Source organism: Dama dama, chromosome 33 (assembly GCF_033118175.1).
Source record: "Dama dama isolate Ldn47 chromosome 33, ASM3311817v1, whole genome shotgun sequence".
In the NCBI taxonomy this organism is placed as follows: Eukaryota; Metazoa; Chordata; class Mammalia; order Artiodactyla; family Cervidae; genus Dama; species Dama dama.
In genome coordinates, this window is record NC_083713.1 from 17,104,620 (window position 1) to 17,129,630 (window position 25,011).

Here is a 25,011-nt window from a genome sequence, read left to right on the forward strand (position 1 = left end):
AGAAAAGTTACTTAACTATGCATAAGCAGTTTTGATGATGAAAGAATAATTGACATAGGTGAATAAAGAACTTCTGTCACTTTCCTTTATATTGAAAGTCTGTGAGTTAGCTCTCTTTGTCATTGGTTCCTTATCGTAATTTGCTAGTATCTTTTCTCTGAAAGAATGAAAGCTAGTAAATACTAAATTTCAATCAGTTTAAAAAAAATTATTTATTTATGGTTGCACTGGGTCTTCGTTGCGGGGCACAGGCTTCTTATTTCAGGGCTTCTCTCGTTGCAGAGCACGGGCTCTAGGCGCGTGGGCTCTTGTTGGTCTGTGGCATGTGGAATCTTTGCAGACCAGGGATCTACTTGCATTGGCAGGTAGATTCTGCACCACCTGGGAAGTCCCTCAGTCAGTTTTTAAGATACTTATATTTTGTGTGGAAAATGCTTTTTCATTGTACAGAGATTAATTACCAGTATTTTTCACTGAAGATATATGATCTTATTTTGTGATCTGCATGGCTTATCCTGTTTATTTTGTTTTTACTTTGAATTTTAAGAATAATGGTCCACAGTTAGAAACTTTAATGAAAGCACTGTACAGATATTTTGCTAATATATTTAACCCATGTATCCATGATATGCTTTTAAACTGTTAGCAAATAGAATCTTACCTTCTCAAAATTGTACTTTTCTAGTGTTCTGTTCTGTAACATCTAATGGTCTATTACTGATTATATTCTTAAACCATTTCCTACTTTTTATTTACTATGAAATGATGAGATGGGAAGTAGAGGACTTGTTCTGGATGTTGAACCTAAAAGGTAAACACCTTTTGGTAGTGTCTGTTCTCCTTCACTTTAAAAACGAAAATGGAATATTTTTGCAGTTGAAGCCCAAGAGTTGTAGACACTTTTATTTTTGTTGTTACAGTTGAACTTCCACGCAGAACTTTATGAAATTTATTTATTTATTTTTGTTAAATAGGGAACATAATTGTAACTTTTTATGGAGATGTTGAGAGGGATCATGTGAAATACTTGCACAGTTTTTGGAACACTACCTGGGAGAGACAGCATGCTTAGTTAATATCAGCTCTTACTAGGGTCTGTGAGTAGTGTTGAGATTATTTTAAATAGCTTTATTTTTTGCTCATTTTGAAGAAGTGGTCTGTGTGTGTCTTCTGTTACTCACTTAATAATTAATGCGCAGCTTCTGGATGCGCTGTACATTGTCTTGGCTAAACTGCCCACATCAGCTCCCATTTTAATATTGAGGATATTAGATAGTGAGAGGGTAAGTTATTTAGCCATGATTCCACAATAAGAGGTGGGCTGGCTAGGGTTAACTTACTAAAACGTTATCTGACACTGACATATAAAGGTCTTTCTCTTTTTAATTTAAAGTTTTTTTTTAATTGAAGGATAATTGCTTTACAGAATTGTGTTGGTCTCTGCCAAACAGCAACACAAGTCAGCCATGGGTATACATATGTCCCCTCCCTCTTGAACCTCACTTCTGCCCCCCTCTCCAGCCCACCCTTCTCGGCTGATACAGAGGCCTGCTTTGAGTTCCCTGAGTTATGCAGCAAATAAAGGTCTTTTCAGTTTGTCCTAATCACTCACTTGATAGATGTTTATATTAGATATTTTTGTGCAGAGCTGCATGATACGGATCGTGGCGTTTGGTCCACTGCCTCACAGTGTGGGAGGACTGTGATGCAAGGTAGAAAGGGATAATTATTAGAGACTGTGCACATTTAGAAGAGGGAGTTGCACTGAGGGAAGCAGTTCAGTCAGGGATGGTTTCTTGAAAATGGGGTTAACATTTAAATTGAGTAGTTTAGGAGTAGTGAGATTTGGACATGTGTAAGTAGTGAAATTTGGACATATCCATAGAGGAAACAGTAGAGAAAATGTGAGACATTTATATAAAATAGTGGATAGTTTGTTTTAGCTACTTAGTATAGTCTGTGAATGGATGTAGGGGAAATTTAGATTGGAAGGTATATTTAGACAAAGGTATGTAGAGCCTTAAAAACTTGAATAACTATTTTAAATTCATATATAATTAGTTCAGTAAATTTGTTTTAACCAGTGTAGAGGCTTTGTTGATGTTGTTCAGTCGCTAAGTCATATCCAACTCTTTGCGACCCCATCGACTGCAGCATGCCAGGCTTCCTTGTCCTTCAGAATCTCTCAGAGTTTGCTCAGACTCATGTCCATTGAATCAGTGATGCCATCCAGCCATCTCATTCTCTGTCGCCCCCTTCTCCTCCTTCCCTCAATCTTTCCCAGCATCAGGGTCTTTTCCAATGAGTTGGTTCATCGCATCAGATGGCCAAAGTATTGGAGTTTCAGCTTCAACGTCAGACCTTCCAATGAATATTCAGGACTGATTTCCTTTAGGATTGACTGGTTTGATCTCCTTGCAAACCAGTCGTTGGTCCAGTCCAAGGACTCTCAAGAGTCTTCTCCAGCACCACAATTCAAAAGCATCAATTCTTCAGCACTCAGCCTTCGTTAATGGTCCACCTCTCATGTCCGTACAGACATTGGCCTGGACCATAGCTTTGACTATACGGACCTTTGTCAGCACCATGATGTCTTTGCTTTTTAATACTCTGCCTAAGTTTGTCATAGCTTTCCTTCCAAGAAGCAAGCGTCTTTTAATTTCATGGCTGCAGTCACCATTTGCAGTGATTTTGGAGCCCAAGAAGAGAAATTCTGTCACTGTTTCTACTTTTTCCCCTTATATTTGCCATGAAGTGATGGGACCGGATGCCATGATCTTCATTTTCTGAATGTTGAACTTTAAGCCAGCTTTTTCACTCTCCTCTTTCTCCCTCATCAAGAGGCTCTTTAGTTCTTCTCTTTCTGCTATTAGAGTAAGTATCATCTGCATATCTGAGGTTGTTGGTATTTCCCCCATCATCTTGATTCCAGCTTGTGATTCATCCAGCATGGCATTTTGCATGATGTACTCTGCATGTAAGTTAAATAAGCAGGGTGACAATATACAGTAGAGGCTAGTTATATACAATTTGGGGGAAATAAATTGGAATGAGAAATTGAGACCATGATGAGATTTTACTGTTAAAAAGGAAGATGGGGGTGGGGGTGAAATCCCCCCACCTCCATGTGCAATGGTAAGAAGAACACTTTATTGGGAGTATGGATATGAAATTTTAATCCTGGCCCATTCATGTTAACTGGGTGTATAACTTTGGGGAAGACTCTTTTAAGTTCTGTGGGCATTAGCTTCTTAATATGCAAAATGAGAATTTGTATAAAAGGTCATTAGGGCCCATAATAAGATGGTGATCTGTTATTTTTTTGTTCAAACTAGACACTGAAATTGAAAGGAGGCACTATAAATATAAACCCAGTAGCAACCAAGTTATATTTTTGCTTTTTATCCTATTATTAGTTTACTTTCACCTGTTACATTTCAAAATTAAAATTTAAAGTACTGAAAAGCAGGGGAAAGGATTAAGATATCAATTATAAATGTTAAATGTTGTTGAACAAGGTAAAGGTAATATCATCTGAGGGAATAGAATCATTTTAAAATAAATATCTGCCTGATGTTGTGAGTGGTAATGATTAGATGTGTGCGTATAAATATAGAATTGTTTTGAAACAGATATATTGCTCAAAATAAAGTCAACTAGTAACGCAGATAAACCTAGAACAGCTACACACATCACTGTAAGTATATACCTCAGTTTGCCTGGTTTTAAGGGGAAGTAGAGTATAACGAAGTATTGTTTATACTTTTTAAAAAATGTCCTCAGGGACTGCAGTATTTAGGGTACTATATAGTAGTTGGGTCTACCAGAATGCTGTGCTTGCTACTGTAAATACTTTTAATAGGTATGTTTTTAATCCTCTGATGTTATGCTTACTGTTAAGAATTTTCTGACTTAGCATAATGTGTAGAGGCACCTCTTCCCCCAACTCTCCTGTTTTAGGTGTCAGTATGAACTGCAGGAGGGTCTTAAAACTGGATGGCCTTTGATAGCAAGTTTGATATTTTGAACCATTTTCTCATATTTTCTAGTTTTCTCATGTCCTAGGTAAATTACATTTAACATGCATTCAGATCACCTAGGTATATTGTTAAATGGCAGATTCTGATTTGGGGTGAGCCTGAGATCCTGCTCTTGTAACAAGTTTCTAAATGATGTGGGCATTTCTTTTCTGTAGGCTACATTGAGAATATCAGATAGTTCTAGATGGTTTTGTTGAAGTTTGGGAGACTTGTGGTTTACTGCCTACATTTCTGATATGGCTGGGTTCTATCAGAAATTATATTAATAGTTTTTTTAAAAGAAAACTTAGGACTTCTGTAAATTTAATAATACAGTTGATTGAAATAATGTTTGTCTTTTATATTCACATTTCCCTCTTCATATGTTTATGCGTCTTAACTCTAGTTTTGCTTCTTTCTCATTTCTTTTTTGTTGTTGTGATTTTTGCTTTTCTTTAATGTATTATTGTGTTTTGTGGATCTGGTCAGGGAACCGTTACTGTATTTTATGTTTGTATCTACATTTTATTTTGCATGCTTAACGTGGCTTTGCCTGGATGTTCTTTTTGGTAAGTTCCGAATTTATAAAGCATATTGTTTTTTGTAGTGTAAGTTACAATGTTTTTCACCTTCTTTTCTCCCACTTTTAGTAATGTGATCATGCTCATGAGTTGCTTTTAATTTTCTTTTTAAAGAGTTCATTTGATAGTTATTTTTTTCCTAACACTTTCCAGTTTTCCTTAATAGTAGTGCAGTTTGGTACTAATCTGCTTTGATTCGTTTTATAGCCTCACACTGTCAGTTGCTGGTCACTATTAGAAGTTGCTCTTTCAAGTATTTTGGTTTTTTAAAAGAGCCTTAATCATCTAGAAATATTGTTCTAAAAGCTTGTGTTTTCATATAGCAATCATAAAAGAAGATAGTTTGTATTGAACCTAATAATTTTGTTCATGGTAAACAGTGCATTCTAATTTTGTTTTCACAGCAACAGCTTGCACAACTGCAGAAAGAAAAATCAGAGATTCTGAAAAATCTGGCGTTATATTACTTCACATTTGTAGATGTTATGGAATTTAAGGTATGTATTTTAATATATACAGTTTAACATTTCACAGATAAATTGATATTTGTTAATTATATAAATTGTTCTGTCACTTTTGGATAATAAAGTATGTGTTTTCTGAATTTAGTAGTAGTCATATAAGTAAAAGATTAAAATAAACTTTTATTTTCAGGACCATGTTTGTGAATTGCTGAATACTATTGATGTTTGCCAAGTCTTCTTTGACATTGTACGTATAATTTTCAGAAAAATTTCTAGTTCTTTTCTCTGTTTCTAGTAGTAGAACTAAGGGGATCAAATGCTTTTCTTTAGAGATAATTTATATGATTAGTATATAAAATTTCAGCATTGAATTTGACTTTATTTTTTAAGGTAAAGAGTTATACTGTATCTCTGTTTTTACTTATTTGATTGTCATTGAATATAAATCTTGTACATATTGGGAAATAGTTATTAATTTTAGTATTTTATCTTAATAGGCTCAATTTTAAAAGGTTACACAAATAATTTTTTCTCTATAAAAGGCATACTTGATAAAATCTTTCTTAATAAGACAGTTTCTAGATATAAGAAATCAGTGAAAAACATCTCCGCTGACTTAATGGTGAACCTATTCATTAATTTAATACTCCTTTTTTCTTGCTTAGTGAGAATTGCTTCCATGCTTATTATTCTTGTGGTTTTGGCTATTCTTTTAAATTGTTAGCAGTTTGAATAGGGTGATCACAAACTCTTTTTCATCTGTAAAATTGTGTTACAAACACAAAACTATTATCTGTAACTCCCAAATTTCAGACATGTTTTTGGTGAAAGGGATTAGTTAGAATTTCAGAAATGGGGATATAATAAATAACTACAGAAAATTATTAGCTTACAGTAGCTGCCATGAAGATGCTTTTTTGTGTGCTTGAAAGTTTGTGAAATAAAAAGTTGAACTTAATGTTTTTTTTCCTTAGACTGTAAACTTCGATTTAACAAAGAACTACTTAGATTTGATCATAACATATACAACACTAATGATACTGCTGTCTCGAATTGAAGAAAGGAAGGCAATCATTGGATTATACAACTATGCTCATGAGATGACCCACGGAGCAAGGTATACCTGCATTAAAGAAATGTGTGTGAAATTCTCAGTTTGATGGCTTACAGTTCAGTGATGTTTATGTGTCTGTTCTAAGTGACCGAGAATACCCACGCCTTGGTCAGATGATTGTGGATTATGAAAACCCTTTAAAGAAAATGATGGAAGAATTTGTGCCCCATAGCAAGGTAAGAGCTGGTTTTTAGGGGTGTTTCAATAGGCATATGAGGGCTTGAGGGTGGATAGAGTGATAAACTGCTTCTAAGAAAGAAAATCTTAATGAAATATGATTTATAGTTATGTATGGTTTTATCTAATTGTGAACCAGAGAAATGATTAATTATATCCAGAATCATGAATAGAAACTCTGGAATATATTGATCTATTGTAGTTTTTAGGTTCTCTATAGGAAATAGAGTTAGTGAAGTTTAGTATTTGAGAATGTCTATTGTAGTTTTTAGGTTCTCTATAGGAAATAGAGTTAGTGAAGTTTAGTATTTGAGAATGTCTACTAGATTCACATCAGACTGCTTTGTTCTAATCCCAACTCTGACAGTTACTGTGTATTATTGGGCAGGTTACTTAACCAACTTCACTGTATCTCAGTTTTCTTATCTGTAAAAATGCAGTAATAGTAATCCTACTCTATGTGGCTATTATGAGTATTAAATGAGTTATTTTGTGAGAGGTGTTTCCACACATAGTATTTGATAAATCTTAATTGTTATTAGAATATAACCTCGTAATGAGAAAAAATTGCAGGAGTTTGTGATAATTTTAAACATCTATCCTTTATGATGTATTAAAAAATAGTTCTTAATGAAATAATTTTGGTTTAGAGTCTTGCCATTATGGCTTCTCTGAGGGAGGGCTAGTTCCTTAGCATGTCAAGGAAGTTTATTGGTATCCTCATAAAGATAAGGAAATTGAGGACTGGAAGTGATATGATGAAGTAAGCCATTTGGCAGCAGTTGTGGCAAAACAAGGTTTAGGATTAGAATCTTGGTCCATTGTTCCCTTTGAATGATGGGAGTTAGGTTTTTAATAATACAGTGTTTTATATGAATCTGTGCTTTATTTTTTTGACATACAGTTAGCAATAAGAATTGTCCTTCATTTTCTTACTCCCGTGAAAATTCTAAAGATGCATTTCCAGTTTAACTTCTCTGCATAGCTGTATTATACCCACAAATTTATGTAGGTTTAATGTCTTAGACTTAGTTGTACCATTAGCTTGAAACAGTCTATTGAAAGAGTCTAGTAGATGATACCAATTTTTAAGTAAAAATCAGCATTGTAGATGGAAGTGTCAGGGTTTCTCAGTGCTAAGCAGATCATCACCTGTCTCTTTGATTTTATTAGTGCTTTTTCCTCAGCTACTCATCTCTTGTTTTTTCTCTGGATCTGTTTCTAACTTTTTGCCAATCAGATATGGCTTTGCTTTTAGTTAGCCACTTCAGATTTGGCTCTTTTCCCAGTTAAATGATAAACATTTATTTTAAAGGCTGTTATATCTTTATTTAGGACTTTGGTGGCTCAGATGGTAAAGAATTCGCATGCAGTGCAGAAGACCCAGGTTTGATCCCTGGATCAGGAAGATCTCTTGGAGAAGGGAGTGGATACCCCCTCCAGTATTCTTGCTGAGAGAATTCCATGGACCGAGGAGCCTGGTGGGCTACAGTCCACAGGATCACAAAGCGTCAGGCACAACTGAGCAACTAACACTTTCACTTTCACCTCTTACATTTCTGTTTAAGTTCTCCAGAGCCATTAGCACATACTAGACTGTTAATAATTACTTGAGGAGAATTGTCTATTTGGATTAGATCAGTTTTTTCCTAATCTTGATTTTTCTGTTACTCTATGATATCTCAAGGCTTTGATGTTAATAGAAAGTCGCTCAGTTGTGTCTGACTGTTTGTGACCCCATGGACTGTAGCCTGCCAGACTCCTTGGTCCATGGAATTCTCCAGGCCAGAATACTGGAGTGAGTAGCCTATCCCTTCTCCAGAGGATCTTCCCAACCCAGGAATTGAATCCAGGTCTCCTGCATTGCAGGCGGATTCTTTATGAACTGAGCTACCAGGGAAGCCCAATAGAAAGACCATCATGTATTTACTAGGATTTGTTCAAATTAATGTAAAAAAATATTCAAAATCACTTGGTGCAGTGGTAAAAACAATTCCTAGGTTTTACTCCCAGAGGTTCTGGCTCAGGCAGAGCCCTGGATTTTCTTTTTCTGAACAAACTCTCCTGGCAATTTATGCATAGCCAGATTAAAGGCCCACTCTGTACAGAATTTTTAGGAAGCAGGAGTGAATAGCAAAAGAGTTAAAAGCAAGCAAGAAGCAAATGAGATGAAAAATACCTTGATGATAACTTTATCATTAATAGACTAAATGGCAAATAGAAATAATTTATTAAGATAAAGTACAGTGGATCATTTTTAGAAGGCATTCTTTGAAGAAATATGAAACATGTTGAACTCTGTTAACACTTAGTCATATAACCTTAAGTACTACTTTTTCTTTCAGTGAGCACTATTAGAGTAGAAAGTGATACACAGAAGGATGATGCTAGACTCTGTACCCTTTTTAAAATAAAGATCACATGATTGCCATACATTTTCACCTTTAAGAAAGGAACATGATTTCCTGAGCTAAGCTTTAGCTGAGGAATGCAGAATCTATGTAACTTTCATGAGATTAAAAACAAAAAAAATCTAAAGCATAACTGGGACCCACCTCAAGTGTCATATGGAGCATACTTGTAATTAGGCTTTTGTTTTATGATGGTACAGTTAGAAACACACAGCACTTACAGCTGGAAATTAAATGGAAGGTAAAAAAACCCTCATTCTTCAACTTTCTTTTTTTCTGTTTTAATTAGTCTCTTTCAGATGCACTCATTTCCCTTCAGATGGTGTATCCTCGAAGGAACCTTTCAGCTGACCAGTGGAGAAATGCCCAGTTGTTGAGTCTCATCAGTGCTCCCAGCACAATGCTTAATCCCGCACAATCTGACACTGTATGGTTCTGTACTTTCTTTTTTGAATGAAAAGAGTAAAATTGATTTAAAAAAAAATCAATTAAGCAGTGCTGTTGCACTTTTTCTTCTAATTAGTATTAGCCTGTCAGTGAAGTTTATTGTAAAATGCTCATTATTTACGTTGTACTATTCACATTTTTCACTTTTACTTTTTTTTTTCCCCATTCACATTTTTTAAATTTCTAAATGCTGATGCTGAGTACAACTAGTAGTATGAGTTCTTTTAAGGCTTAAAAATTTGCTTTGCTTTCTTATGGTAGAAAATTTGGAAGATTCAGAAAATTAGAAGAAGAAAAAAATCACCCCAAGTCTTCCAGACTTACTAGAGAAAATCACTATTGTATTCTGTATTTCTTTTCAGTCTTTTTTCTGTATATATAAACATAGATGTTATGCATATGGAGAATAAACACACATAATTACTGACTTGGGTGAAATAGCATCCAGGTACATAAATTTTTTTTTTTTAATAAAATTTTATCCTTTGAAATACTGCAAGTTCTGCAATGAACTTGGGAAATTTGAAAGTAGTTATTTACTAAAGTGAAAACAATTTAGCAACCGTGTTTTTTAAAGAGAAGTTTCAGGGTGTGTGAATGTGAAAGAGGCACAGCTTTCATTGTCTTTTATGGACCACGGGTATAAATATAGGTTATAAAACTTGCATCCAGTGTTTCAGCTATGTTGTGGTGGTATTTGAACCAAGAATTGAGTAGTCAAACTTCTTAGAAGGAAGAGAAAGAGGAGTGACTCAGTGCAGAATTTTTTCCTTAAATCACAAATTTATATTTTCTTTTTTTAAGATGCCTTGTGAATATCTCTCATTGGATGCCATGGAAAAATGGATTATCTGTAAGTAAAATTGGTTAGTTTTATGATTACTCCTCAGTTTTAAGTTTCAGAGAGAAATAACAGTAACATGGATTGCTTTAATAGTAAGCACTGTGCTAATCCTTCTGTGTACATCATCCAGTCCTTATATTGATCTGGTTAGAGTAGGTTGGTCTAGTTTATAGATGAGGAATTAAAGTTTAGTCCACACAGCAAGTAAGTGACAAAGACAAAGGACCATCAGGGCTCATGGTCTACATTATATTGCCTCTCAACAAGGCCATCAAAACTAAATTTTTATTTTATTTTTAATGATTTTCTTGATGCTGCATTTATTCAGTTCTTGTTTTTAAATTATTTTGGTACATATAATAGACATCTTATATGTTTACATGGGAAATAAAATTACTTATTTGCACTCCTACAAAGTTCACAAACTACAAGAGAAATAGACACACAGATACAGTATAAATGAAAATTGCTATAATTTTTTCTACTACCCCCAGGTCCACTGGCAGAGGGGAATAATTTTGAGCAGTTGGTGCTTTTTAGTTCTTATAGCTGTTTCTTAATTTATTAACATTTAGGTATTATTTGATGACTTTTTATTATACTGTTTCTAAAACTGGTGAATGACCAGTTTTTCTCTTTTAGTGATTTTTGGATTGGTACTTTTTTATAAAATACATTGAAACTAAATTAGTGGAATTATCAGAAATAAAGTAATAAGCGAAGATGAAATAAAAGACTACATTTTGATTATTAGATTCAATATTTAAGTATTAATCTAACAAATATTTAACAATTTGATTGTTACTAGGTTTCTACCCCTAAGTTGCTATCAGGGAAAAGTTTTCTAAATGAAAGTTTCTAAATACTCTCAGTTCTCTGCTTAATCTCATTATGCACTGGTGGTTTGAGGAATGCGGTTATTAGTATGAAGGAGAAAGAATTGAACACACATTGCCTGTCCTTAGCCATTTTTACTATAATTTTTACATTGATCAGGTTTGTGATCCTTATATTTTCTTCTATAATGATTGTTAAGGTTTTTATGCTTTTGTTGATTTAAAAAGACAGCTTTTGGAATATTGATTTTGCTCAAAAGCATGGTGATCCTTGATTTTTTTATGTTTATGGATCTGTGGATGAAGAACCAGTGTGATTAGTAGTTAGGTGGCCTGAGTGACATCTAATGTTAAATAGAACTATTTCTATCCAGTCTCTACCTTGAAAGTGTTCAAAATGTCAGTTGCTTAGTCTTGTCTGACTCTTTGCAACCCCATGGACTGTAGCCCATCAGGCTCTTCTGTCTATGGAATTCTCCAGGCAGGAATACTGGAGCGGGTAGCCATTTCCTCTCCAAGGGATCTTCCCAACCTGGGATTGAATCCAGGTCTCCTGCATTGCAGGCAGATTCTTTACCATCTGAGCCACCAGGGAAGCCCAGTCCTTACCTTAAATGGGAGTAATGAATGCAAGGCTTTGTGTAATGAGCAGTGAGGTTAAGTCAGAAGGCAGAATACCCTAATGGAGGATGCCTGGGCATGGAAAAGGCAAACTAATTTGGGATAGCCACAATTGCCAAAAGTCAGGAAAGTTAATTCAGTTTTGCTGCTTTCATTTATTTGAACCTTGAGTAGGGTTAATAGAGTTACATCAAACTTTGCACTTCTCTCCCCCCACTTTTTTTTTTTAAATTTTTCTCTTTTTGACACCAATTCCTGTGCTAGAACTTTCTATAAAAGATAGCCTATTTTCTTTAGAGCTTTACTGTAGATTAGTTGAAAGAGTAGCAGTATCATCTTGGAACTTATTAGATATGCATATATTGATTTTCACCCTAGGACTTCTGATGAAAAACTCTGAATGGATCCCAGCAACCTGTGATTTAATAAGCCTTCCCAGTGATTCTGATAGGAAGCTGAAGTTTAAGAATCACTGGTCTAGATTCTAGCCTGGGGCCAAGGGTTGTTGGGGCTTCCCTGGTGGTGCTGGTGGTAAAGAACCCGTCTGCTAATGCCGGAGACATAAGAGACTGGGGTTTAATCCCTGGATTGGGAAAATCCCCTGAAGGAGAGCATGGCAACCCACTCCAGTATTCTTGCCTGGAGAATCCCTTGGACAGAGGAGCCTGACGGGCTACAGTCCTCAGAGTCGCAGAGTTGAACACGACTGAAGCGAGGGTTGTTGAGGGTCTGGAATGTTGAGGATCCAGCTCTTCTGAATGTGATTTCACAGTAACTTGGGGCTTACCTGGTGGCTCAGACAGTAAAGAATCTGCCTGCCATGCAGGAAACCCGGGTTCGATTCCTGGATCATGAAGATGCCCTGAAGAAGGGAATGGCTACTCACTCCAGTATTCTTGCCTGGAGAATTCCATGGACAGAGGATCTGGCGGGCTGGAGTCCATGGGATCGTAAAGAGTCAGACAAGACTGAGTGACTAACACAGTAATTTATACAGCAACTTATCCTGGTACTCTTTTTAGGATTTGTTCTTATTCTATTGACTATACCCAGATGACTCCTCATGAAAGATCTCTTTTTAAATTGATAGTACAAAGATTTTCTCCAGCTTTCTTGTTTAGTATTGATTTTCTATCTTATTTTCCTACATTTTCATGACTGAAAAAAATTTTTTTTTCCTGTCTTTTTGCTGAGAACCTAGTGGGGAAAGGAGGTTAATGTGTGATTTAGTTAATAGACTGTCTTCCTAATCTTGGGCTATTTTAAATTAATTTACCTTTTATTGACCTGATAGTAAATGGATATACTTTATAATATAACCTATGTCTTACATAAGTAAAGTTTACAGTGACCCATAATGATACTGATAATATTCTCAGAGAAACTTTTATTATCAACAGCAGTGTTATGAGTCTAAGTGTACATTGAGGTACAAGACACTAAGTGAAATCTCATTTTAGTAAAGGGATTAGAGTATCAAATATCAGTGCATGAGGCAAAAATTTTCACAAAACTTCTCTTAGGGATTGTAAAAATTTCCATAAAGGTGTTTTGTTTCTTTGGTTATGTACCAGATCAGATAATTAGACTTGCATTTAGGAACCCTAAATGTGTAAAAAACATTTTAATGTATTTCAGGAATTTTTAAGGAAGTTATTAATAAATGTACATCTGTATGTATGATTCTACAATATTTGCCTACCTAAAGAGTTAGTTTGCCTCTGTAGTGGCCGTTTAAAAGGAATGTTTAATTAAGAATAAAAGATACAAGGCAAGTTAAATGTTAGTGATTGAGGAGTTTAAAGATTGAAATGACTGTTGAAAATCAGAGGGAGATCTCACAGAAAATAGAATTGGTTTTTAACTGGCCCAGTATGATACCTAGTTTATAATATGCATTGAGTACATGTTCTAGGAATGAAAGATGAGGTTTTATGGCTTCCCTCATAGCTCAGTTGGTAAAGAATCTGCCTGCAATGCAGGAGACCCCAGTTCAATTCCTGGGTCAGGAAGATACCCTGGAGAAGGGATAGGTTACTCACTCCAGTGTTCTTGGGCTTCTCTTGTGGCTCAGCTGGTAAAGAATCCACCTGCAATGCAGGAGACCTGGGTTTGCTCCCTGGGTTGGGAAGATCCCCTGGAGAAAGGAAAGGCTACCCACTCCGGTATTCTGGCCTGGAGAATTCCATGGACAGTCCATGGGGTCGCAAAGAGTTGGACAGGACTGAGCGACTTTCACTTTCACTTTCTAGGAAGGAAAGATGAGGTTTTATGGCCTAGAATAGAGGGTCAGGGAAGACCTCAGTAAACATACAGGATTACACATTTTTGAAGAATTTCTAAATTAGATGACAAAAGGTAAGATACTTGAATTTATAGAATAGAGAACTGTGTAACATACTGAAAGAATATTGGCCTTTAAAAGGGTAACTACTTGAGGAAAAGTCTGGTTCTAATACTTTATTAGTGTGACTTTAGGCAAGTCATTGACCCTTATTTCTTTGCTTGTAAAAGAAGGATACCACTGGTCTTTCCACTCTGTACGATAATCTTATGAGATAATATATGTGAAAGAACTAAATTAGTACAAACTATAATTTGCTATGAAACTGTGACATGCTATTTCATTTCCTGTAATGACTTAAAAGTAGCTTTCTTTTTCAGTTACTGTAACAACTGTAAGATAATTGTATATATGTAAATTGGTAGCTTCTGATCTCTGGTTTAAAATATCTTTTACTCATTTGTTAAAGTCAGTTCCTTCACAACCCAGAAGTGACCTTTTTTTCCATCAGTGTAAGTTCAAAGCACTGGTTTTGCAAAGTACAGAAAATTATTTTTGAAAAAGAGAAATATTGTTGCCATCTTATATGTATATGTATTACTTGTCACTTAAAAGCCTCAGTTTAAGTGATTGTGTTTATGTTTCTTTATTTTTAAAAAGCTACCCTGCAACTCAAATAACCTAACTTAGGAAAACTTTTATTTTCTATTTCTTTTTCTTTTGTTTCAAGTTGGCTTCATTTTGTGCCATGGGATCCTAAATACTGATGCAACAGCACTGAACCTTTGGAAACTAGCTCTTCAAAGTAGCTCTTGCCTCTCTCTCTTTCGGGATGAAGTTTTCCACATTCATAAAGCTGCAGAAGACTTATTTGTAAACATTCGAGGGTATGTCATTTTCAATTATTTTGTCTTTGGAGAAAAGTAGTGAGTGGAGTATCTATTGAAGTTCTGAGATAGAGAAGGCTCACATTATGCAAGAAGATACAATCTGTACCAGCTTATCAGTCACACCAAGTTGTTTTTAACAGTGATCCTGATATTTTTTACAGGTTACTTCACAGACTGAAATATCTAGTGTTCCTGCTGTTTCAAAATTTGTATTCTGGAAGAAAGAAGATACCTCTTTTGGGTATCATTATATGGTTTTAGACAAATATTACTGTGAAAGCACAATGTACATTTTAGGAGTTATGAAGTTTTTAGAAATGTATTTTAGAATACAGTGTGTTTAAAAAAGTATATGAATCAGTCAAAAACTACTTCATTAATTATTTATAGCCATTGCAGAAGTCAGACCACTGCAAAAAGGAAATCATGTTTCCTTATATTGAGGAAGTATTCCAAGTGACTCATTTATACTCATTCCTTGTAACACAAATAATTCTTAAATTTGGTCCCTTGGAATTTTTAATGCTTGCTTTTTTTTCCACTTTCGGTTCTGTAGCCAGTATATAAAAACAAGTTCAACTCACACTTGGTAGCCTTTATAAAATCTTTTGAAATTAGGAGTATCTAAAATTTCTTGGGGTCTGTTGGAGCTAAAAATATTGAATAATTGGGTTGGATTTGTCAGGTTCATGGATGTGAACTTGAGCTATATTTATTTCATATCCGATTCAGTAATGTCCTAAATGAAATTCAGATTTTAAAAATCTGTTAGTTATTAAAATGTAAAGATATATCTAGTACTGACAGTTTAAGCCAGTATACCATCTCAGATTGTAGTGTGCATATGAAGTACCCTGGGATGTGAATTAAAATCCAGGTTCCTGGGCATCACCCCTAACCTCCTAAATCCCCTGTATCTATATCTTAGAGAGGTAAAGAAATCTGCCCTTTTCTCCCACCACCTCCCCAAAGTAGTTTATTGAGGTAAATTTACAGACAGAAAAATGCATAAATGTTAAGTGAACAACTCAACAATTTTGTGTACGAATACCCCTGGTGACCACTTAGATCAAGATACAGAAAATTCTCTTGTGCCTTTCTGGTCAGTACTGCTACCCCTGGTCCATTCCCCTAGCCTTCACAGGTGGTCTCTCTTTTCATTTCTGTCACCATAAGTGATTCTGGCCTTCTCATGCAGGTAGTCTCTCAACCATAGTGTGAGAAACAGCACCCTCTGTATTTTTCAACTCTTAGTTCACTTTTTATTTTAGATGGTGGAGTACCTGGAAATATCTTATGTTGTTGTAAGCTTTGTCATTTTCAAAGTGATTCAGATAAAAAATCCTGAAACTTATGCCTTAGCATATTGACATCCTCTCTGGGGAATTATATTTAAATATATGTAAACACTTAGAACCAGAGAGTTTCTGTATATTGAGTGAGCGTAAGGTAAATATGGTACAGATAAATTTAATGGCTTCATGAAACCAATTGTCTTTTCATTATGCCATTTTTTTTTTTTCTGGACACTCCACATGACTTGTGGGATCTTAGTTCCTAGACCAGGGATTGAACCAAGATCCACCACAGTGAAAGTACTGAGTACTCACCACTGGACCTCTTGAAATTCCTTTATTATGCTTTTTCTGTGTTAAATTTACCATTTAAGAATTTCTGTATTTAAGTTTTAATTTTTTACTAAATCATGAGTGATTGATCCAACTTAAAAAGTGAATTATAGTAATTAACAAGTCAGACCATAAGTATGAAAACTCATCATTTATACAGGTCAGTGGTTACAGAATTATGACATTTGCTTGAAGAATACACAAATCTTAGCATACTTAATTTAGAAATTGAAGTTCTTGGTATAAGTGGTTAGGAAGATAATTTTTCTTTAACATTTTAGGAATTTTGAGTTTTTATGTATTTAGTAGCCAGGAAGTTAGCATATCCTTATTAGAGTTTATTTTATAGATGGCACCTTTAGACTGTCTGATGCTGGTATTCAGTGTCTTCTATTTTAAATGTTTTTTAATTTAAAAAAAAATGTGCTTTCTTAAAACAGTGGTGAGTAAAAATCACCCATAGGTCTATCCCTTAAAATGTTAAAGTAATCAAATGCTTTCCTGCTCATTTTCTCCACCACAGAATTTCTGTTCCTAGTATATGTGCCTTGAGAAATTTTTTTATGCTTATGAGGTAGCATAAAAAGCCAAAAGTAATAGCTTTGTCAGGACTTGCAGTTTTTGGAAATCACTGTTAATTATTTTAGAAGTATAATTTAGTGTCCCTATTGGAGATTTAAGAAAATAAAAGTCTGCTTTGTAAATTTAATTTTATTACTGAATTTTAATGTAATACGAGATTATTGTTTTAGGAAGAGCTGATGGGGTACTTAAGGTGCTCAAAATGATGTGGGTAGACTTCTTCCATGTATTTCCAGTTTGAGAGCCAGTTTTTCTTATTGATAATAAGACATTTTTAATTGACTAGTATTTGACTAACTTGTTTTTACTGTTATTGACCAAATTAAGATTAACATTCTTCTATTTTTTTTTTTTTGGCTCATAGCTATAATAAGCGTATTAATGACATAAGAGAATGCAAAGAGGCAGCTGTGTCACATGCGTAAGTGGTTCTAACTTATCTGTGAAACTTTTAATCAAGAATTCCTTTTTTTTTTTCAAAAGATACAAGTTTAACTGACAGGGACAGGGATACCCACACAATTATATGAGGGAAAACGTACTGTCTTGGACAGCATTTGTCCTAAACAACTTGACAAATTTTTTAAAACTTGATATCTAAATGGAAAATGACAACAAACGTTTGAGGTAGAGAAGGCAAATCAAATGGTGCTTTTTTTCTTCTCATGCATCTTATAGCCACTCTGAGAACAGACAGCCCTTTGTTGAATAGGAAAATTTGGATATTCTAGGTAGGCTTAATTATCTGCAGTAGTTCTCTTTTTCATTCATTTGTTCATTTATACAACAAAAATATATAGAACTCCTCCTACATGTCATACACTGTGAAACCAAAATATAGATAAAATGAGGTGAGTCTAATGAGGGTTACACAACATTTGGGTTTTGTCATACATTGATATGAATCAGCCATGGATTTACACGTATTCCCCATCCCGATCCCCGCTCCCACCTCCCTCTCCACCCGATTCCTCTGGGTCTTCCCAGTGCACCAGGCCCGAGCACTTGTCTCATGCATCCCACCTGGGCTGGTGATCTGTTTCACCATAGATAGTATACATGCTGTTCTTTTGAAATATCCCACCCTCACATTCTCCCACAGAGTTCAAAAGTCTGTTCTGTATTTCTGTGTCTCTTTTTCTGTTTTGCATATAGGGTTATCGTTACCATCTTTCTAAATTCCATATATATGTGTTAGTATGCTGTAATCCTGTCTTAAAGCATTGTTTTGTTGAAGTGAGTGCACTTTAATGGTGTGTAAGATGTGGCAGTAGAAGTAGGGGACTTCCAATCAATGAGAAACATGTTTATAACTCTGTATCTAGTCATCTTGGTATTAGTATGGACAGATTTTTAATATTTTTTAAGTGTTAAATGCTCTTAAGGAATACCATACAGAGGAATTCATTTTGGTGTCATTGATTTCTCTTATTGCTCCTATGCTCTGGTACCAATACTTGGCAAGTTATGATGATTTTTGTACTACTTCATGTGCATTTCCCCCAATGGTATTTACTTTTTCAAAGTATGTTAATCCCGTACCTTTCCCAAATATTAGTAAATATATTTTATTAGAAAATATAGATTACTTAAATTAGATATTAGTGTATTTAAAATGTTTGAACAACTTTTCAATTTTCTCATGAAATAATTTGGTAATTCATTAAATTGTTATATGGTATACTTGTATAGAATATCTTTAGTAAGTCTAGGTACAGTAGAGATAACACTATCTGATCCATCAGTATATCTACAAGACAGAGAAAAGATAACACCACAGTCATAGGTGAAAATATAAAACTACAAGAAGTTTTAGAATTTAGGCTTAGACTATAACATAGATATTAGGAATTTAAATCATCTTTATTTATTGCTAACTATAGTATATTATTTCCTCGTGCATTTTATTTTTCACTCTAAAGTGCTTATATTATTATAAAACCAGTCTCTAGTACAAATAACATGCTTTGGAGTGTGTTAGAATTCCATTCCGGGCCTGCTTATTCATATGTTAAAACCTTGGCAGATATATGGTGTCACAGCTATCTTTTATAAAAGTCTTTTTTCCCTGCATTATATAAAAGAGTTATAAGTAGTAAGCACTAGTAATCTTATCATTCATTAACATGTGCCAGACATAGTGTTTATATCTTCTCTTGATAGTAATACTCCTTGTAGCAACCCTGTATAGTAAAATAATCAAAACATTTACCCACTTTGTTTTTAGACATTACACCAGATGAGTTTATTATTGTCAGTAAGCAGAGAGCCTGTCGTTAGATGCCGGGGTCCAGCCTCAGCAGGATCCAGGGGTACCCTCAGGATGAACGGCGTTGGCGAGAGAGAGACAGAGAGAGAGACCAGACTGGGGGTGTGCAGCAGAGTCTGGCAAATCTTTATTTTTTACCATAGCTTTTATATTCTAAGTTAGTACATTTTTAAGGGGAAGATAGTTTAATATTACATCAGCTCGTCCTTCACGAAACCAGGGTGTTTTCTGCATACTTCTTTGTGAGAATCTTGTATATTATCTTCTGGCCTTGGGGCCGGGCCTATTGACATTTTTTGTAAATGCAAAGCTGTTTTCTGTAATCTATTCTTTGTTGAACACAAAGGTCAGTCCTTTTGCAGAAATTATCAGTTAAATTTATCTAAAAGGTTTACCACACAAAGACTCTGCAGCTCCGGTGAGGCAGCCCCTGTTTAGCATTCCTGGTTAAAATTAACAATTCTAAACTCTTATTTTTCTAAATCTTTAACTATAACTGCTTTTAGAATAATATTTTTATGTTCTCTAATAGGGCTTCCTCACCCCTGAAGGGCTCTGTTTCTATTAGGGCCTTTTGTGTGATCAGGTTCTTTATGCTGTTTATGATTAAGGTGTTGTGAGCAGTCAGTGCATTAGTACGCATTTGCCAACCAGGCTAGAATGCCAGCAAAGGGGTCTAAATTGAAACACTCCTTTCATCCTGGATAATCTTACAGGATACCACTGTCCAGGGGACATATTGATTAAAGTTCTAAGTTGATTCTGTTTGGAAAGAGATCGAGGAAGGCCTTCTACCCGTGTCACAGAAATTAGGGAGTAGTCTAATATAGCAAGCATCAGAAAGACAGAGATCATCTTTAAGGTGAGCGCTGGGGCAGCTTTTCGAAATCCCTGAGGTCCTGATCTGCCTTGCTTGTCAGGTCTTCTCATGACCTTGTCATGGGTGGGATCTCGTGTGCTGGCTCCCGGCAGTTAGAATTACACTAACATTGTAAACGTACTGTATGTTAGATATCATGGAAGATAGATCTTGAGACAGGTGTCATCACCCCTGTTCCTTGATGAGAGTCTGGAGCTCAAGAGAGGTAGAACCTAAGGTCACATAGGTAAAGGTTGGATTTTAGTGTGTCTTCAAAATTAATCTGTGGTGTCAGAGTTAGATTTCTCGTGTTGCAAGTATCTTCCCCTTGGGATTTTGGCATGTAATAGATGTGGTGTTGAGTCTCTCAGTCGTGTCCAACTCTCTGTGACCCCGTGGACTGCAGCACAGGCAAGCTTCCCTGTGCTTCACCAGCTCCTGGAGTCTGCTCAGACCCATGTCCATTGAGTTGATGATGCCTTCCAACCATCTCATCCTCTGTCACCCCCTTCTGCTCCTGCCCTCAATTTTTGCCAACATCAGGGTCTTTTCCAGTGAGTCGGCTCTTAGATAAGTGGCCAAAGTACTATAGGAGCTTCAGCATCAGTCCTTCCAATGAATATTCAGGGTTGATTTCCTTTAGGATGGACTGGTTGGATCTCCGTGTAGTCCAAGGGGTTCTCAAGAGTCTTCTCCAGCACCACAGTAGCATCGATTCTTTGGCGCTTTGCCTTCTTTATGGTCCAGCTCTCATATCTGCACGTGACTACTGAAAAAACCATAGGTTTGACTATACAGACATTTGTTGGCGAAGTGATGTCTGTGCTTTTATAATATACTGTCTAGGTTGGTCTTAGCTTTTCTTCGGAGGAGCAAGCATCTTTTAATTTCATGGCTTCATTCACCAACTGCAGTGATTTTGGAGCCCAAGAAAATAAAGTGTGTCACTGTTTCCATTTTTTTTCCCATCTGTGGAGTGGCATTTTTTTGCAACTATCTAAAGTTTAAAACTTTTTTGGAATGATTTATATTTTGAACAGTATGAGGAGTTGGAGTATTTAGAATATTCTTTGATGTTTTGTTAATTTGTGAGAGTAAATTTTTTCTAATTTGTATTTTATTTTTAAGATACCCAGTACATGAATATTTATGATTATCCTTTCCTCATCTTTCTGTTTTCGAACAGTAGCACCAAATAGATTTCATCCCAGTACCTTAATGAATATAGCTTTGATTTAGTCAGTTTTAAGTCCATAGGATTGCAAAAGGAGTCAGACATGACCTAGTGACTAAATAATGATATATTTAATAGCAATATACTTAATAAATGAGGATATAGATAATCAGATATTTATTAAGTTATATTTATTGATTCTACATGGGAGTGACAAAAAATGTATACAATTAAAAAGTGCTTACTTTTAAGGATTTCACAGTCCATTTTATAGAGTACTAGGCCATATGGTACTTAACTAGCAGAAATTCTTCAGGATTAGACATCTCTATTTTGGGAAATACTTTTTGAAGAGTTGGTCTTGAAGTTTGAGTAGCATCTTGATAGGTAGAAAGAAGTGAAAAAAGTTACCACACAGCACAAGAGGCAAGGATAAAGACGAGATTGAAGAGTCATTTAATGACAAACACGTAGAAGATATTTTTAAGGGTTTCTGTTTCCTAAGAAAACTTTGGAAGTTGACTCTGAAGTGATGTTAATTAATTGCCAGTAATAAGTTTAGTAGAAACATAAACTCTAATGATGGTTGTCTTGTCCTATAGTGGGTCAATGCACAGAGAAAGACGGAAGTTTTTAAGGTCTGCACTGAAAGAATTGGCTACTGTCCTCTCTGATCAGCCTGGCTTGCTAGGTCCTAAGGTAAACTTGATTTAATTCTTGATTCAAACATGCCACATTAAAATTAAAAATTTTTTTTTCTTCTCTCTGAAATTTTACTAAAATTTGAGTCAGGAACTATGTAAGAGATTTTATATTTAGCTGAGAGTGGATTTGCTAACTTGGTTCTTGTAAATCAGACCTTCCTGCATTTTCCCTCACATCTTACTTATGTGCATGCTTTTTTGATATGTGCTTTGAAGTTCCCTGTTCTCTTACTTCTGTCTTTAAGAGTTTATAGTACCAGTTTTGCCTGGGACTTTTCACTTTGAGAAAGATTTTGGATAGGTTTGTTTTTAATTTTTGCATGAGAGTAAACAGTGTTATTTTTTACTATCTATCAGGCACTTTTTGTTTTTATGGCATTATCCTTTGCCCGTGATGAAATTATCTGGCTACTTCGTCATGCAGATAACATGCCAAAGAAGAGTGCAGATGACTTTATAGATAAGTAAGTTAGCAACATTAAAAAAATATATTTTTTGTATATTTGATTTATGGGCTATGGAATTTGGGGACTAAAGTAAAATTATTTTGAAAAACTTTTTAAGGCTTTTCATATTTGTCTTAATGCAGGGAATATTTAAAATATATTCTTAGGTGACATGAATTAAAATGCAAAGTCAACTTTAGCTTTGAATTAAGGCTTAAATGTTTTCTCGCTAGTACTCTTGGTTGTTGCAGAGGTATGTTTTTGTGCTATAGTATTTCTTAGAGGATTCATGTTTCAGAATTATTTATTACACAAAAATTTGAATAATAATCCTAACGGAGTTACAGCTGTGTCATTTGTAATATATTTCTCTTATTTTAGTCCACAGTCCCTCAACAGAAGTTAGATAAATGAATCAGAGAAATAATAGCATACAGAAAAATCTTACTTTTTCCTAATACTCTAACCTTCTTTTATTTATGACTTTTTAATGATGTATTTATGAGATGTCCTAATTTTATTTTTATTTTGTGTTTTCCTTGATCAACTTTTTATTCTTTGCTTTTTTTGCTTTCCATGGTTTCTTTCTGTATATGAGATAATATAAAAAAGAAAGTAGTTGACATTAAATATTTAACAATGCTTTTTCTAAGGGAAAAAACTTGATGTAGCAATATCAAAGGCATTTCATATTTTCCTTGATAGTAAGTGAATTTAATTTTTGAAATGTTTTTTCTTGAATAAAAAAAGGCACATTGCTGAATTAATATTTTATATGGAAGAGCTTAGAGCACATGTAAGGAAATATGGACCTGTAATGCAGAGATATTACGTGCAGTACCTTTCTGGCTTTGATGCTGTTGTCCTCAATGAGCTTGTGCAGGTAAAAAACTCTGATACCATTCTCCTGTTTGTTTCTTATTTCTCTCCGTTCCAGTAATTGATTTGTTTGCTCAGTAAACATTTACAAAAGTAATCTTTTGTCTCATGGTGAAGTTACAAATGTAAATAAGTCATGGTCATATTTTGTCAAGGGGATCATTATCTAGAGCAAAGAAAACATTTAGTTGTATTCCAGTAGTGATGGGCATTATGCTTAAGCGTGTATAAAGCTTAAAGTGAACACGTGCAGGGAATAATTCTTTATCTTGGTGGTTGGAGGTGTACAGTAACCACATTATAGAAGATCTTGCAAAAGAGGAGGTTAGTCATAAATCAGATATAATATTTAGGAAAATCACCCTGGCTTAGTGTGTATGAGAAATTACTGGGGGTCACATGAAGAGGCAGAGAGAGCAAAAGAACAAGAGAGTCTTGAGAGGCCCTTGGACAGCAAGGAGATCCAACCAGTCCATCTTAAAGCACATCAGTCCTGAATATTCATTGGAAGGACTGATGCTGAAGCTGAAACTCCAATACTTTGGCCACCTGATGTGAAGAACTGACTCATTGGAAAAGACCCTGATGCTGGGAAAGATTGAAGGTAGGAGGAGAAGGGGACGACAGAGGATGAGATGGTTGGATGGCATCACTGACTCAGTGGACATGAGTTTGAGTAAACTGGAGTTGGTAATGGACAGAGAGGCTTGGCTTGCTGTAGTCCATGGGGTCGCGAAGAGTCAGACACGACTGAGTGACTGAACTGAAGTGAATCTAAAACTATTGGTTTTCCACAGAAATAACCATACTTTGAAATCCTCATTTTCTTTCAAACCTACCTAAAAATGCAAATAAGAAAAAAGCTGTTCATGTAATTGTTTACCCTGAGTTATAAACAGCTTACAGTTTACTACCCTAGTTTATTTCTTCTTTTATCCACTAGATGGAGTTCATACGCTTCCCTTCTAGAAAGTCTGTTAAAAGAGGGAATAAAAAAGCTGCTTTTATCCAAGGCAAAGCGTTACTGCTTTGTTGTAGTTATTTTTTTTAAACTTTTTATTTGATATTGTAGTGTAGCCAGTTAACATGTGGTAGTTTCAGGTGGACAGCAATACAGTTTTTTTTTATAATAGTTATTACATACCAGATAAACCAAAGACTTTAGACTGCTATTACAGTCTAAAAAGTAAATCAGACTCCTTGCTTTGTGGCATTTTGAAGTTTGCTATGACTAACTGGATATTTATTAATACATTTTACAGATTATGTTAAAGTATTAAAATTTTTAAGCCACTCCATGTCTTTTTGTGTCTTATTTTAGCAATAATGAGAAAATTAATTTCTTATTTTTCTGATACAGTAATAGTAGCAGCAGCAATACTGATACTAATATTAATTGACATTTATCAATAGTATATTAACAGCTCTGAGGGTAAGTATAGTGAAGAAAAAAGACCTTATGTAACTTGATCAATATCATACAGTTCATGAGTACAAATAACACTATTTAAATGTGTTAAATGTCTGAGCTGCTTACCACCCGCAAGTAAAGTATTTACATGCATAGTTTTTTAACCATTTGCTAGGATTTAAATTTAGAACTAAGATAACTTGTTACAATCGTTCATTGTAATATTGGTTAAAATGGTAACTTTTAAATTTAAATTTTAAAATTGTGGTAAAATGTATGTAACATTAAAGTTATCATTCTAACTATTTTTAATTGTACAGTATAGAATTCTGTGTATATTTACATGGTTGTACAGGTCTTAAATGTTTTGA

The 25,011-nt window shown here is 34.9% G+C and overlaps 1 protein-coding gene across 1 annotated transcript in view; it reads left to right on the forward strand.

Moving 5' to 3' along the window:
• NCKAP1 (NCK associated protein 1) overlaps positions 1-25,011 on the forward strand; it is a 106,942-nt gene that overhangs the window by 31,771 nt on the left and 50,160 nt on the right. Inside the window, exons 3-13 of the mRNA XM_061135270.1 lie at positions 5,005-5,097; positions 5,255-5,311; positions 6,039-6,181; positions 6,264-6,354; positions 9,056-9,193; positions 10,018-10,066; positions 14,529-14,685; positions 17,263-17,319; positions 21,803-21,899; positions 22,262-22,368; positions 23,101-23,233. Of these exons, the coding sequence (XP_060991253.1) occupies positions 5,005-5,097; positions 5,255-5,311; positions 6,039-6,181; positions 6,264-6,354; positions 9,056-9,193; positions 10,018-10,066; positions 14,529-14,685; positions 17,263-17,319; positions 21,803-21,899; positions 22,262-22,368; positions 23,101-23,233 (1,122 nt within the window). The remainder of the gene's footprint in view (positions 1-5,004; positions 5,098-5,254; positions 5,312-6,038; positions 6,182-6,263; positions 6,355-9,055; positions 9,194-10,017; positions 10,067-14,528; positions 14,686-17,262; positions 17,320-21,802; positions 21,900-22,261; positions 22,369-23,100; positions 23,234-25,011) is intronic.